This window comes from Oncorhynchus kisutch, unplaced genomic scaffold (genome assembly GCF_002021735.2).
Source record: "Oncorhynchus kisutch isolate 150728-3 unplaced genomic scaffold, Okis_V2 scaffold1090, whole genome shotgun sequence".
Taxonomy (NCBI): domain Eukaryota; kingdom Metazoa; phylum Chordata; class Actinopteri; order Salmoniformes; family Salmonidae; genus Oncorhynchus; species Oncorhynchus kisutch.
This window is the reverse complement of record NW_022263035.1, coordinates 11,962-24,920: the sequence shown is the minus strand read 5'-3', so window position 1 is coordinate 24,920 and position 12,959 is coordinate 11,962. Positions and strand designations below refer to the sequence as shown.

The following is a 12,959-nucleotide window of genomic DNA, read 5'->3' as shown; positions in this document are numbered from 1 at the left end:
CTCAGGCTAACAGATGTTCAATACATGTTGATGCATAAATAATGTCATTTACAGTTTTTTACAATCGCTAGGACCCATTTCTCAATACTCTTCACACAGTGAGCATAACTAACTTTCAGCTTGGCACAGCAGTTAATTTCACGTTCAACATGCCCTAAAACTACCAAAACACTACATACATGTCTCATGTGATTCCAAAATACAAGAATTTGTATATACACCATCTACCGATACAGATACAGTAGCAATGCTAGTAAACCCTGTCATGTGAATTTGGCCACAGGTTCTCATCCGCGTCACATCGTATGTCATCTTGGGCAATACACCTAGGAAATCATATTTTTTCATGCCTGGTCCATCCCTGGCAATCTTCTGCAGATATGTCCAGGCATCCAGCCTTCATTGCATCCAGGAGGGACAATTGATCATGTGGATGGTGGTCATAAACCTTCCACCTCCATAAGGAAAATAATTCCTCTATGGGGTTGAGGAACGGAGAGTAAGGAAGGAGGAAAAATGACATCATCCTGGTATGGGCTGCAATCCACTCTGCAGGAGTGGTGCAACGCCACATTGTCCCATACAATTACAAACGTTTTCGCCTCACTGTGACCCTCTCCTCACCTGGCACAACCCTTCCATAGAGGTCATCCAGGAATGAAATGAGACGCTCGGTGTTGTATGTCCCAATTAGAGGTTTGTGTAACAGCCATCCATCAGAGGATATTGCTGTACACATTGTGATATTGGCACCCCTCTGGCTCAGGACATCCACTGAGGCTCTTTTCCCAATCACATTCCTTTCCTCGCCACCATGTTTTGGCCAAGTTGAAACCAGCCTCATCCACAAAGATGAATATGTGGGGTGTTATTCTGGCTTCAATCTCCATGACTGTCTACAATAAATCCACAAGACAACAGAAGAGTTAGGCTATTACAGTAGTTTACATTATACCTTAAAACATGCCATTGTGTGCCTCTGCCCTGTTTGGTTTTGTTCAAAACCAGTTCTATATTTTATAGTCATCTTACCTGGACTTATTGGTTCCTGAGTTGCTTGACTCGTTCAGAGTTCCTCTCAAAGGGGACAGTGCGCAACTGCTTCATCCTGATTTGATGTTGTTTCTGTCACGGTTCATGAATCCACTGCCTCCCTCTCCCTCTCTCTTTCTCTTTCTCTTTCTCTTTCTCTTTCTCTTTCTCTCTCTCTCTCTCTCTCTCTCTCTCTCTCTCTCTCTCTCTCTCGTGTTTGTGTGGGCGTGGTTCCCAATCTCGGCCTGATTGTCTGTGCCAGCTGGAATCACTTATCTTCCCTTTATATGTTCTGTAACCAGTGTTTCTTGTTGTCAGATCGTTGTTACTTCTCTGAGGTTGTGTCGTGTGTCCGTGCTCATCTCTCACCGCCCTTGTGTGGATTATCTGCTGTGCTCCCTCCTACACATCCGGACACACTCCCCTGGATTTCTCAGCACGCTATCATCGGAATATGCGCCCTAGTCCCTGGGTCGGATTCCGTCTGAGTACAGTCAGTCTGTCCTGTTGCTGCTGTAAACTGTATTCATTAAACCATCGTTGCTTGCATCTTGCATCCGCCTCTGTATTGTCACAGTTTCAGGACTCAATAAATAGTTGTCATGCTTACATTGTCTGCCAACACTCTGTCCTGAATCTCTGAGTTTTATGCCATTGTTTCTGATGACCATATCAACGATAGCAGTTTCCTGCACAGCAGTGAAAATCCTACCTCTCCCGCCTGTAGGAGGTAACATTTGGGTCCTAATCAGAAACACAAAAACAATTATACACAAGTAGGTTTGGAGGCTTTGCTCAATACACTTCTGTAATGTGCAGTTCAGTCAGATGCCCTTGCAGAATGCACATCTTACCTGTTGTTTTGCCGGAAATTTCTCAGAATAGATGCCACTGTTGAGTGTTGCAGATTTGCCTGCACTCTCAGACCAGCCTCTCTCATTGATAGATCATAATATATTACATGATCAATTATAGTAGCCCTAATCTCATCTGAGACTACAGCTCTTGATCTTCCTCTCGGTCTTCTTCCACCACTCATATGTACTCCTCTCCCTCTCCCAGCCACTCTTCTTCCTCTGTCAGTCACTTCTCTATCTCTGGCTGGGTCCATGTTTACATTACAGTACAGAATTATTCCTAAAATGTCCCCTTTTGTATAGATGGTAATGAAATTGAAAGACTAACACCTGGGTAGGTGTTCATCTACAATGGGAATCAGCTGTGGTTGGTCTAATTGTTTTGATAGTATTTCATTTTTTAGATTTGGAAAATATTTAGCTATTACTGTAGAAATGTAGCAAATGTATGTCTTATTCAATTTTGTGTAATTTTAGGTTTTGAATTTAAGTTGAACAGTTTTGAAAAGAGTATGTAAACATATGCAAATTGGCCTGTAGGTACATAGAGTTTTGGTGGTGGTTGTGTCTGAGTGAGAAAAGAGTTTATGAAAATTGAAAGATGTAGTCATTGAATGCATTTTGTGCCAAAGCAATGAAAAATGATCCATAGTTTAGCCCACATAGACTGCTGTTATGCTCATTGTGTGAAGAACTTTGAAAAAGTGACCTAAGTATTGAGAAATGGGTTCGAGCAATTGTAAAAAACTGTAAGTTTGTGATGAAATGTGAATTGAAACTGTAAATAGTTACAAAAAAATAACAATACAAATCGATTTCTTCAGTAAATAGTAAAAAGTCATTGAATTAACACATAATAAAATATTTAATGAGGAAAAATTATAGAGAAATATTAAACATGCTAAACTCATGTTAAACAACAACTGTGGTGTGTGTGTGTGTGTGTGTGTGTGTGTGTGTGTGTGTATGTGTGTGTGTGTGTGTGTGTGTGTGTGTGTGTGTGTGTGTGTGTGTGTGTGTGTGTGTGTGTGTGTGTGTGTGTGTGTGTGTGTGCGTGCGTGCATGCATGAGTATACGTGTGTGTGCGCGCCCGTGTGTTTGTGTGTGAGCTGAAGTTATCCTCTGAAAAGCTGGTCAGGTTCACACCATCAAATCATCTTCGTATATGCAGCAGAAGAGGCGACTGAAGAATCTCATGACTCTGCTTTTCTTTGGTTTAATGACCACAACATCTTCTGGAAATGAGAAGGAGAATATCAATCACAACAGCTTAAATTAGTTAGTTACAAAACTGTCATGTTAAAATAAAACAATAGCTAATACCTTATATTACAGAGGGAAATGATAACCTGTCAAAGTGTTAATGTAACTCACCTGACTGGAATTCAACTGGTTCATCCGTAACCTTAAGGTGGACTGGATTAGTGGCCGGGGGTGTTGTGATGTTGTCCACCTTAACTGGGGCATCAACCAGGGGTGTTGTGATGTTGTCCACCTTAACTGGGGCATCAACCAGGGGTGTTGTGATGTTGTCCACCTTAACTGGGGCATCAACCAGGGGTGTTGTGATGTTGTCCACCTTAACTGGGGCATCAACCAGGGGTGTTGTGATGTTGTCCACCTTAACTGGGGCATCAACCAGGGGTGTTGTGATGTTGTCCACCTTAACTGGGGCATCAACCAGGGGTGTTGTGATGTTGTCCACCTTAACTGGGGCATCAACCAGGGGTGTTGTGATGTTGTCCACCTTAACTGGGGCATCAACCAGGGGTGTTGTGATGTTGTCCACCTTAACTGGGGCATCAACCAGGGGTGTTGTGATGTTGTCCACCTTAACTGGGGCATCAACCAGGGGTGTTGTGATGTTGTCCACCTTAACTGGGGCATCAACCAGGGGTGTTGTGATGTTGTCCACCTTAACTGGGGCATCAACCAGGGGTGTTGTGGTGTTGTCCACCTTAACTGGGGCATCAACCAGGGGTGTTCTGATGTTGTCCACCTTAACTGGGGCATCAACCAGGGGTGTTGTGATGTTGTCCACCTTAACTGGGGCATCAACCAGGGGTGTTGTGGTGTTGTCCACCTTAACTGGGGCATCAACCAGGGGTGTTGTGATGTTGTCCACCTTAACTGGGGCATCAACCAGGGGTGTTGTGATGTTGTCCACCTTAACTGGGGCATCAACCAGGGGTTATGTGATGTTGTCCACCTTAACTGGGGCATCAACCAGGGTTGTTGTTGTGTTGTCCAGCACTTTGTCATGGATAGTGGTCAAGGGCTTTTTGATGTCTGGCAGTGACAGGGGTTGAAGCAACTCCAACACCTTGACAGGGTTAGGGACAAATTTGTCGGCGATTGCCAGGTTCAGGTCCACAGGCTGAAAGCAAAAATATGAAATATTTAAGACAGTTATTATTTAACATAACATTTGCAACATTGCAGATGTACTATTTTTTTTAAACATTTGACCAATATTGACAACAATACATTTTTGGATCAGAGACAACTGAATGAGTGGACTTTAATAAGATAAACACTTAAAACCATCGCTTACTCTATTGCTCCCTGAATCTTCAGCCTCGTTGACGTCTGCTGCTGAGAGGAACATCTTGGGGTACAATTTCTTTGCAAACAAGTTTGCCACCACTAAACATCTCTCCTCATCACATGTGAAGGCTTCAATCCCCAGGCACTGGGATGATGGGTACCTCTTCATGTACTCCCAGTAGAAGGTGTAAGCCCAGTACTTCTTACTGTCAGAGTCGGTACACTTCTCCAGCTCCTCATTAACGATGTTGCGGAATCTGGCAGTGATGCTTTGAAACAGCGTGCAGATACGATCGTCGATAGTGAGTAACTCTGACTCAAGGTCGTCTGATGCAGGAGGGTGCTTCTCCAAGAATAGCAGGACCATTGGTTTCAGGATGATTTTCGTGCCAAAGCCTGGCTTGGCATTAGTGGCGAAGCTTGGCAATGCTGTGCAGGATGTCAGGGCAAAGCCTGAGGGTGGAATGCAGGGTGCTGGGGAAAAACCTGGAGGTGGAATGCAGGGTGCCGGGGCATTGCCTGTTGGTGGCGGACAAAATTAAGATCAGTCTTACAAAAAAACTGGAAGTGGCACTCTAGTGCCCTTTTCACCTGCGTTAACACCTGATGTACTTAACAAAAGTCACCTCTCAACAAGTGGTCTAGGTATGTCATGACATTGCACAAGTGTGGGGTTTGGGCCGTTTATCTTTTGTTCTATATTGCTTCTTTATTGTTCTTCGAGAAAGGGGGGAGACCGATGACATCACGGATCACCATCAGACCAACACCTTGATTAGCCTGCCCCTTGAAGTTGGCAGTTGTCTCTAAGAAACTGTATTTTGCTAAAAACGTATTCCTATCCCCTTGAGAGCAGTAGTAACCAACCTTTTCTGAGTCAAGATCACTTTCTGAGTCAAGATCACTTTCTGAGTCAAAATGCAAGTCCAGATCTAGTGCTCAGATTTTTTTTAGACATGACTTCAAAAAAAGGTAACCAATGCAACATTAACTATTTCAAAACTGTTCTGTAGCAATGAGGTTTGTTCAGTAGGATTTGGGCCCAATACATTATCACTGCATATTGGCAACACTTGGATTGGCCTGCCAATGTTGATCTTTTCAGACCGTGTGTTTAAATAATATATATATATATATTTTTTGATATATGATAACACTGGTAATTAGATAATGTGTTGTATTATTTGGGAGGCACAGCTGAGTGAGCATAATAATTCACTAGAATTTTTTTTACAGGACTGATGGCCTGCATCTGATGGTCAGTCTGAGGGGAGAGAGAAGCAGTGAGGCTGCCTCTCAACCGACTCCTCTGCACTCCAGCTGAGGGTGAAACTCAAGGCCCACTGCATTATTTCCACCTCAAGCACCAATTCATGTTGTTACTCCCATGACGAGTGAGATATCCCTCAATATAAAAACAGAAGCCAAGTCGCTAATAATGACACAAGCTATTCGGAACACTTTGCCATTCTCATTCATTACAGCTTGCAGTGCTGGTTGTAGCGTGAGTGGAAATAAGGACAACTCGCATTTTATGGCTTTAAGTGTTGAACAAAGTGTTGACAATGCTGAATAACAACTTAAACTTACTCATTAAAAGAACAGCTCCATGCTGTATTCGTTGAGTCTCTCTCTTGTCGTGGATTTCAAGGTTTTGAAGTGTCACAATATGAAATTTGCTTTGCGTTCAATACTTCATTTTTACAGTCTATGGCTCAAGGAAAATGTGCAGGCTATCTGATTGGCCAGCGGTAGGCCTATACATTAGGTGCAGTTGATTTGCTCTCTGCACCTGCAGGGTAGGCGGAGTTCTACCTTCAGACACATGAAATGGTTCAGAATGGGAACACTATGCCTTCCTGGTGCTAGTGCTGCTGAATCAAGTGCACCTACCCTCAACAGCGTGAAAGTAATACAAAAAATAGGAACGTATGGCTTTATTTATTGATTTTTTACATACATGTTTGGTGATTGACTAGAAATGCCTTGGTGATCGACCAGTCGATTGCGATCGGCCGGTTGGTGACCACTGCTTTAGTGTGTGTAATTTACTGGATTTATACTTGGGATATCGCTTTTCAAAAGGAAAAGTTCATCCATTTCTGGAGGACGTCTTTCACTTAATTACCAAACTGTCTAGTTATAAAACTTGAGCCAGTAAGTTCCATTACAGTGAAAATGATCACCTGTCAAAGTGATTGTGACAGTGTAACTCACCTGACTGAAGGACAAGTGTTTCATCCAAAACCTCAAGGTTGACTGGATTAGTGGTCAGGGGTGTTGTGATGTCTACCACTTTGACAGGGTTAGGGGTCTCTAGGATTGCCAGGTTCAAGTCCACAGACTGAAAGCAACAAGGACACAATATGTAACAGAACATTTGCTGCATTTCATATCTCCTTTTTCCCAAATTATTTGTATTGTTATCAGAGAAAATTGAATGAGTGGACATTCATAAGGATAAACACTTGAAATCATCACTTACTCCCTTGCTGCCTGAATCTTCAGCCATGTCGAAGTCTGCTGCTGAGGGGAGCATCTTGGGGCACATCTTCTTTGCAAACATTTTGGCCACCACTAAACATCTCTCCTCATCACATGTGAAGGCTTCAATCCCCAGGCACTGGGATGATGGGTACCTCTTCATGTACTCCCAGTAGAAGGTGTAAGCCCAGTACTTCTTACTGTCAGAGTCGGTACACTTCTCCAGCTCCTCATTAACGATGTTGCGGAATCTGTCAGTGATGCTTTGAAACAGCGTGCAGATACGATCAGTGATAGTCAGGAACTCTGACTCAAGGTCCTCTGATGCAGGAGGGAGCCTCTCCAAGAAAAACAGGACCATTTGTTTCAGGATGACTATCGTGCCAAAACCCTGCATGGCATTAGCGGCAATGCTTGGCGACGAGGTGCAGGTTGCCAGGGCAAAGCCTGGGGGTGGAATGCAGGGTGCTAGGGAAAATTCTGTTGGTGGGGTGCAGTGTGCCGGGGTAAAGCCTGGTGGTGGGGTGCAGTGTGCCGTGGCAACGCCTGTTGGTGGCGGACAAAGTGAAGATCAGTCTATTGTTGGGTTTTTTACATACATGTTTAGTGATTGACTAGGAATGCCTTGGAGATCGACCAGTCGATTGCGATTGGCCGGTTGGTGACCACTGCTTTAGTGTGTGTACTTTACTGGATTTATACTTGGGATATCGCTTTTCAACAGGAAAAGTTCAACAATCTCTGGAGGACGTCTTTAACTTAATTACCAAACTGTCTAGTTATAAAACTTTAGCCAATAAGTTACATTACAGTGAAAATGATCACCTGTCAAAGTGATTGTGACAGTGTAACTCACCTGACTGAAGGACAAGTGTTTCATCCAAAACCTCAAGGTTGACTGGATTAGTGGTCAGGGGTGTTGTGATGTCTACCACTTTGACAGGGTTAGCGGTCTCTAGGATTGCCAGGTTCAAGTCCACAGACTGAAAGCAACAAGGACACAATATGTAACAGAACATTTGCTGCATTTCATATCTCCTTTTTCCCAAATTATTTGTATTGTTATCAGAGAAAATTGAATGAGTGGACATTCATAAGGATAAACACTTGAAATCATCACTTACTCCATTGCTGCCTGAATCTTCAGCCTTGTCGAAGTCTGCTGCTGAGGGGAGCATCTTGGGGCACATCTTTTTTGCAAACATTTTGGCCACCACTAAACATCTCTCCTCATCACATGTGAAGGCTTCAATCCCCAGGCACTGGGATGATGGGTACCTCTTCATGTACTCCCAGTAGAAGGTGTAAGCCCAGTACTGCTTACTGTCAGAGTCGGTACACTTCTCCAGCTCCTCATTAACAATGTTGTGGAATCTGGCAGTGATGCTTTGAAACAGCATGCAGATACGATCAGTGATAGTCAGGAACTCTGACTCAAGGTCCTCTGACGCAGGAGGGAGCCTCTCCAAGAATAGCAGGACCATTTGTTTCAGGATGACTTTGGTGCCAAAGCCCTGCATGGCATTAGCGGCCAAGCTTGGCGACGAGGTGCAGGTTGCCAGGGCAAAGCCTGGGGGTGGAATGCAGGGTGCTGGGGAAAAGCCTGGTGGTGGGGTGCAGTGTGCCGTGGTAAAGCCTGTTGGATGCGAACAAAGTGAAGATCAGTCTTAAATAAAAACTCAAGCTTTATTGTTGGGTTGTTTACATACATGTTTGGTGATTGACTAGGAATGCCTTGGAGATCGACCAGTCGATTGCGATTGGCCGGTTGGTGACCACTGCTTTAGTGTGTGTACTTTACTGGATTTATACTTGGGATATCGCTTTTCAACAGGAAAAGTTCAACAATCTCTGGAGGACGTCTTTAACTTAATTACCAAACTGTCTAGTTATAAAACTTGAGCCAGTAAGTAACATTACAGTGAAAATGATCACCTGTCAAAGTGACTCACCTGACTGAAGGACAAGTGTTTCATCCAAAACCTCAAGGTTGGTCAGGGGTGTTGTGATGTCTACCACTTTATCAGGGTTAGGGGTCTCTGGGATTGCCCGGATCATGTCCACAGACTGAAAGCAACAAGGACACAATATTTAACAGAACATTTGTTACATTTCATATCTCCTCTTTACCAACATTTATTTGTATTTTTATCAGAGAAAATTGAATGAGTGGACTTTCATAAGGATAAACACTTGTGATCGTTGCTTACCCCACTGCTCCCTACTTCATCCACATTAAAGTCTTCCACTGAGAGGAGCATCTCTAACTGGAGGTTGTTCAGCAATATTCTGCCGATTATGTCGGCCACCACTAAAAATCTCTCCTCATCAAATGAGAAGGCTTCAATCCCCTGGGGTGATGGGTACATCTTCATGTACTCGCAGTAGAAAGTGTCAGCCCAGATGCTCTTACTATAAGAGTTGATACACTTCTCCAGCTCCTTGTTGACGATGTTGTTGGATCTGGCAGTGATGCTCTGAATTAGAGTGCAGATATGATCTGCGATAGTGAGTGGTGGGGGGCAAGATGCTGGGGGAAAGCCTGGTGGTGGGGGGCATGACGCCGGGATAAAGCCTGATTGTGGGGGGCAGGATGCCTGGGCAAAGCCTGGTGGTGGGGGGAGCAATGCCTGGGCAAAGCCTGGTGGTGGGGGGCACTTTGCCGGGGCAAAGCCTGGTGGTGGGGGGCAGGATGCAAGGGCAACGCCGGGTGGTGGCTGGCAGGATGCCTGGGCAAAGCCTGGTGGTGCGGGGCAGGATAGATGGGCAAACCCTGGTGGTGGGGGGCATGATAGAGGGGCAAGGCCTGGTGTTGGGGGGCATGATGCCTGGGAAAATCCTGGTGGTGGGGGGCAGGATAGAGGGGCAAAGCCTGGTGGTGGGGGGAAGGATAGAAGGGCAAAGCCTGGTGGTGGGGGGCATGATAGAGGGGCAAAGAATGGTGGTGGGGGGCATGATAGAGAGGCAAAGCCTAGTGGTGGGGGGCATGATAGAGGGGCAAAGCCTGGTGGTGGGGGACATGATGCCGGGGAAAAGCCTGCTGGGAGTGGGCATGATGCCGGGGCAAAGACTGGTGGTAGGGTGCAGGATGCAAGGGCAAAGCCTGGTGGTGGCTGGCAGGATAGAAGGGCAAAGCCTGGTGGTGGGGGGCAGGATAGATGGGCAAACCCTGGTGGTGGGGGGCATGATAGAGGGGCAAGGCCTGGTGTTGGGGGGCATGATGCCTGGGAAAATCCTGGTGGTGGGGGGCAGGATAGAGGGGCAAAGCCTGGTGGTGGGGGACATGATGCCGGGGAAAAGCCTGCTGGGAGTGGGCAAAATGCCGGGGCAAAGACTGGTGGTAGGGTGCAGGATATTGGGGCAAAGCCCGGTGGTGGGATGCAGGATACAGTGGCAAAGCCTGCAGGTGGAATACAGGGTGCTGAGTGTTTTACCCCAACATTCCCTTGAAATTAGAAGGAGAAAATCTATCTCATACGAACACAACTTATTGCGAAACTGTCTAGTTTCAAAACATTAGCTAATAAGTTATATTACAGTAAGACATGGACACCTGTCAAAGTGATCCGTGTCAATTTAACTCACCTGACTGGAGGTCAACTGGAGTCGTGGTCATGGTTGTTGTGATGTTGTCCACTTTGACGGGATTAGTGATTAGGGGTGCTGTGACAGACTGAAAGCAACAAGGACATCATATTTAATGTAATATTTGCGACATTGCAAATCTTCTTTTTTACCAACAACAACAACAAAAATGATTTGTATGAGTGGACTTTCATAAAGATAAACACTTGTAATTATTGCTCACCTCACTGCTCCCTGAAGCTGGTGTCCCTTCATCCACGTCCTTCAGCTTTACCAGCTCCTCGACCACATGGTGAACCATGTGCCTCGTTAGCATGGTGGCCCTGGCAGATGTTGCAAACTTTAGTACCAGCTCTGTGCCAGTATAGTGATGAAGATGAGTATGGATGTTTGTCACCATCTCAAGGATCTGGTACCAGCCAATGTGCCAGTTGGCCTTGCCCCCTTTCTTTGTGACTTTGACCCCACACAGTGACAGCTGGTGGATTATGTCGTTTATGAGGGGCCAGTAATGAAGGTTGATGTCTTCCTCTAGGTGGCCTTCGAAGACTACATAAACTATCATACCAATGATGTTCCTCAGGAGCTCCGAGGAGATTACCAGCTGGTCAGGGCACTTTGGACGAACCTCGCTCGCCTTGGGCTCTGATAGCCAGCTGCGGATAGAGCTTAATGGAATGTAGTCAGCAGGAGCTTCAAACAGCCTCTGGACTTTGGTGCTCACAGCTTCAATGATGGTGCTGATCAAGGTGGAACTTTGGGTGAAAAGAGCTCTCCTAAGGTCCTCAGGGCTGTTTAGGCACTGGATCTTACGGTTGAGTGAGTGGACCATCCTGACACCAGTGGAACGGGAGTAGTAGACTTGAGCGACAGGAGGAGCCTTCAGAACTCTAGAGAGGTTCTCCACTACTGCCAGCACTATGGTGACACTCATGTCACTCAGGGCCATGGAGGACCGGTCACAGGGGCTTTCCATCTCGCAGGACCAGAGGGCCTGGAGCAGCCTGGACACGATGTCCACCACCACCTTAGAGGGACAGCACAGCTCGGAGTACGGCTGGAAGGCCAGGCTCTGGGAAATGCTCTTTAGAGCTCTTACAACTTCATCGCAGACCTCAGGGTTTCTAAAATATACAAGCCAGATAGAGAGAAGAGGAAACACTTTAATGCACTTTGAAACGCATCCTCTGTAAGAAATGTGCTACATACAGTAAATGAAGTTTGATTGATATCGGTCCCTGCACTCGTCATTTCATTTAGCATCAGTAGATGGATAGAATAATACATAGACCAAATAACTGTAACATAAAGAGTGAATGTGACTCACAGGTAGGAGAGATCAGCAGTAAAGTCAAGTGAGTTAATGGCCTGACTAAGGTCGGTGGCCAACTCAGTAAAAGCCTCATGTTCAACGTCCCTCATTCTGAGTTGAGTGTTCACCTCCCAGGTCTGTCACAGGAAACAGGGGGTGCCATTAATGCCCATAGCAGTGAGGGGGAAATATTGATATCAATGTATCATGAGCCAATGCTAAATAAGGACATTGTTTATTAGAAAGGATAACTCACTAACTGTATATTATCTCCACTTAACTTATACTGTAGACATCTTTCTAATCTCTTACCAGGTGACTTATGTCATTCCCTTCCTCTGCTTCCTTTCTGAACCTTAAAATCAAATACAGAGCAACTGAACATTCCTGCCTTTTTTATCCTTCCTCTACTTTCACATTGATTTCCCATTGAGCCTATGACAGTGATTCAGTGGCTTAGCCAGACATTTGTTAATGGGTGGGCCTGCAGACATTTTGTGTGGGCCAGAAACTTCCTACTATTGTACACATTTTGCCATGAGGCTGAGAGAAAATGTTGCACTTTTAAAACTGACCGAAGCTACAATATAGATATGTTGACTGATAAAGGCACTGAATTATGAGCTGTCTTGTTTTCTAAATGAACAAATGAAATAGGTAGTGGCATGGTGCCACTATATATGCCTCAATGCAGCCATATTTGTGGCTTATTGGGAGTGTGGATTTCAGTTAGTTATTTTTGGCAACCCTTTCTGTGAGAGTGAATGTCATTCCAGATCATGTGTTCTGTTATATTTCATCAAATGTGTGCACTGATTGCTATGAACTCTATATGATGGTGTTTGTATGTTTAGGTAAAGAAGAAAAAACATGGCATTGAGGTCCTATAAAATTAGAGGGGCTCTGTCATAAAAACTCAAAGTTACAGAATGGGAGGAAAATAAATAAGAAATGGAGTGAACTGCAGTACAGCAGCCTGGCCTTAAATACTAGACACAACATAGTAAATTTAAATCTGTCACAGTCAAATGAGTATGATATTTATCTTTATTTAACTAGGCAAGTCAGTTATGAACAAATTCTTATTTTCAATGACGGCCAAGGTTAACTGCTTGTTCAGGGTTAGAACGACAGATTTGTAC

The 12,959-nt window shown here is 44.8% G+C and overlaps 1 protein-coding gene across 1 annotated transcript; it reads right to left on the bottom strand.

The window, feature by feature from the left end:
* Positions 1–4,410: 4,410 nt before the first annotated feature.
* LOC116364473 (uncharacterized) lies at positions 4,411–10,115 on the bottom strand. The gene is made up of 7 exons (XM_031817598.1): positions 9,131–10,115; positions 8,873–8,987; positions 8,045–8,556; positions 7,777–7,903; positions 6,922–7,466; positions 6,654–6,780; positions 4,411–4,889 (listed from the first exon to the last, which is right to left on the bottom strand). Exons 1-7 carry the CDS (start codon positions 9,293–9,295, stop codon positions 4,411–4,413), a joined length of 2,070 nt encoding a protein of 689 aa, XP_031673458.1. The 5' UTR covers positions 9,296–10,115.
* Between the last annotated feature and the right edge of the window lie 2,844 nt (positions 10,116–12,959).

Excerpts from the sequence above, each read along its gene's own strand:
- LOC116364473 (XM_031817598.1), bottom strand. The coding sequence starts at position 9,295 with ATGAAGATGTACCCATCACCCCAGGGGATTGAAGCCTTCTCATTTGAT. Across the intron at positions 7,467-7,776 it reads AACACTTGTCCTTCAGTCAG|GCGTTGCCACGGCACACTGC; the intron begins GTGAGTTACACT and ends CGCCACCAACAG. Across the intron at positions 4,890-6,653 it reads AACACTTGTCCTTCAGTCAG|GCTTTGCCCTGACATCCTGC; the intron begins GTGAGTTACACT and ends TTCCACCCTCAG.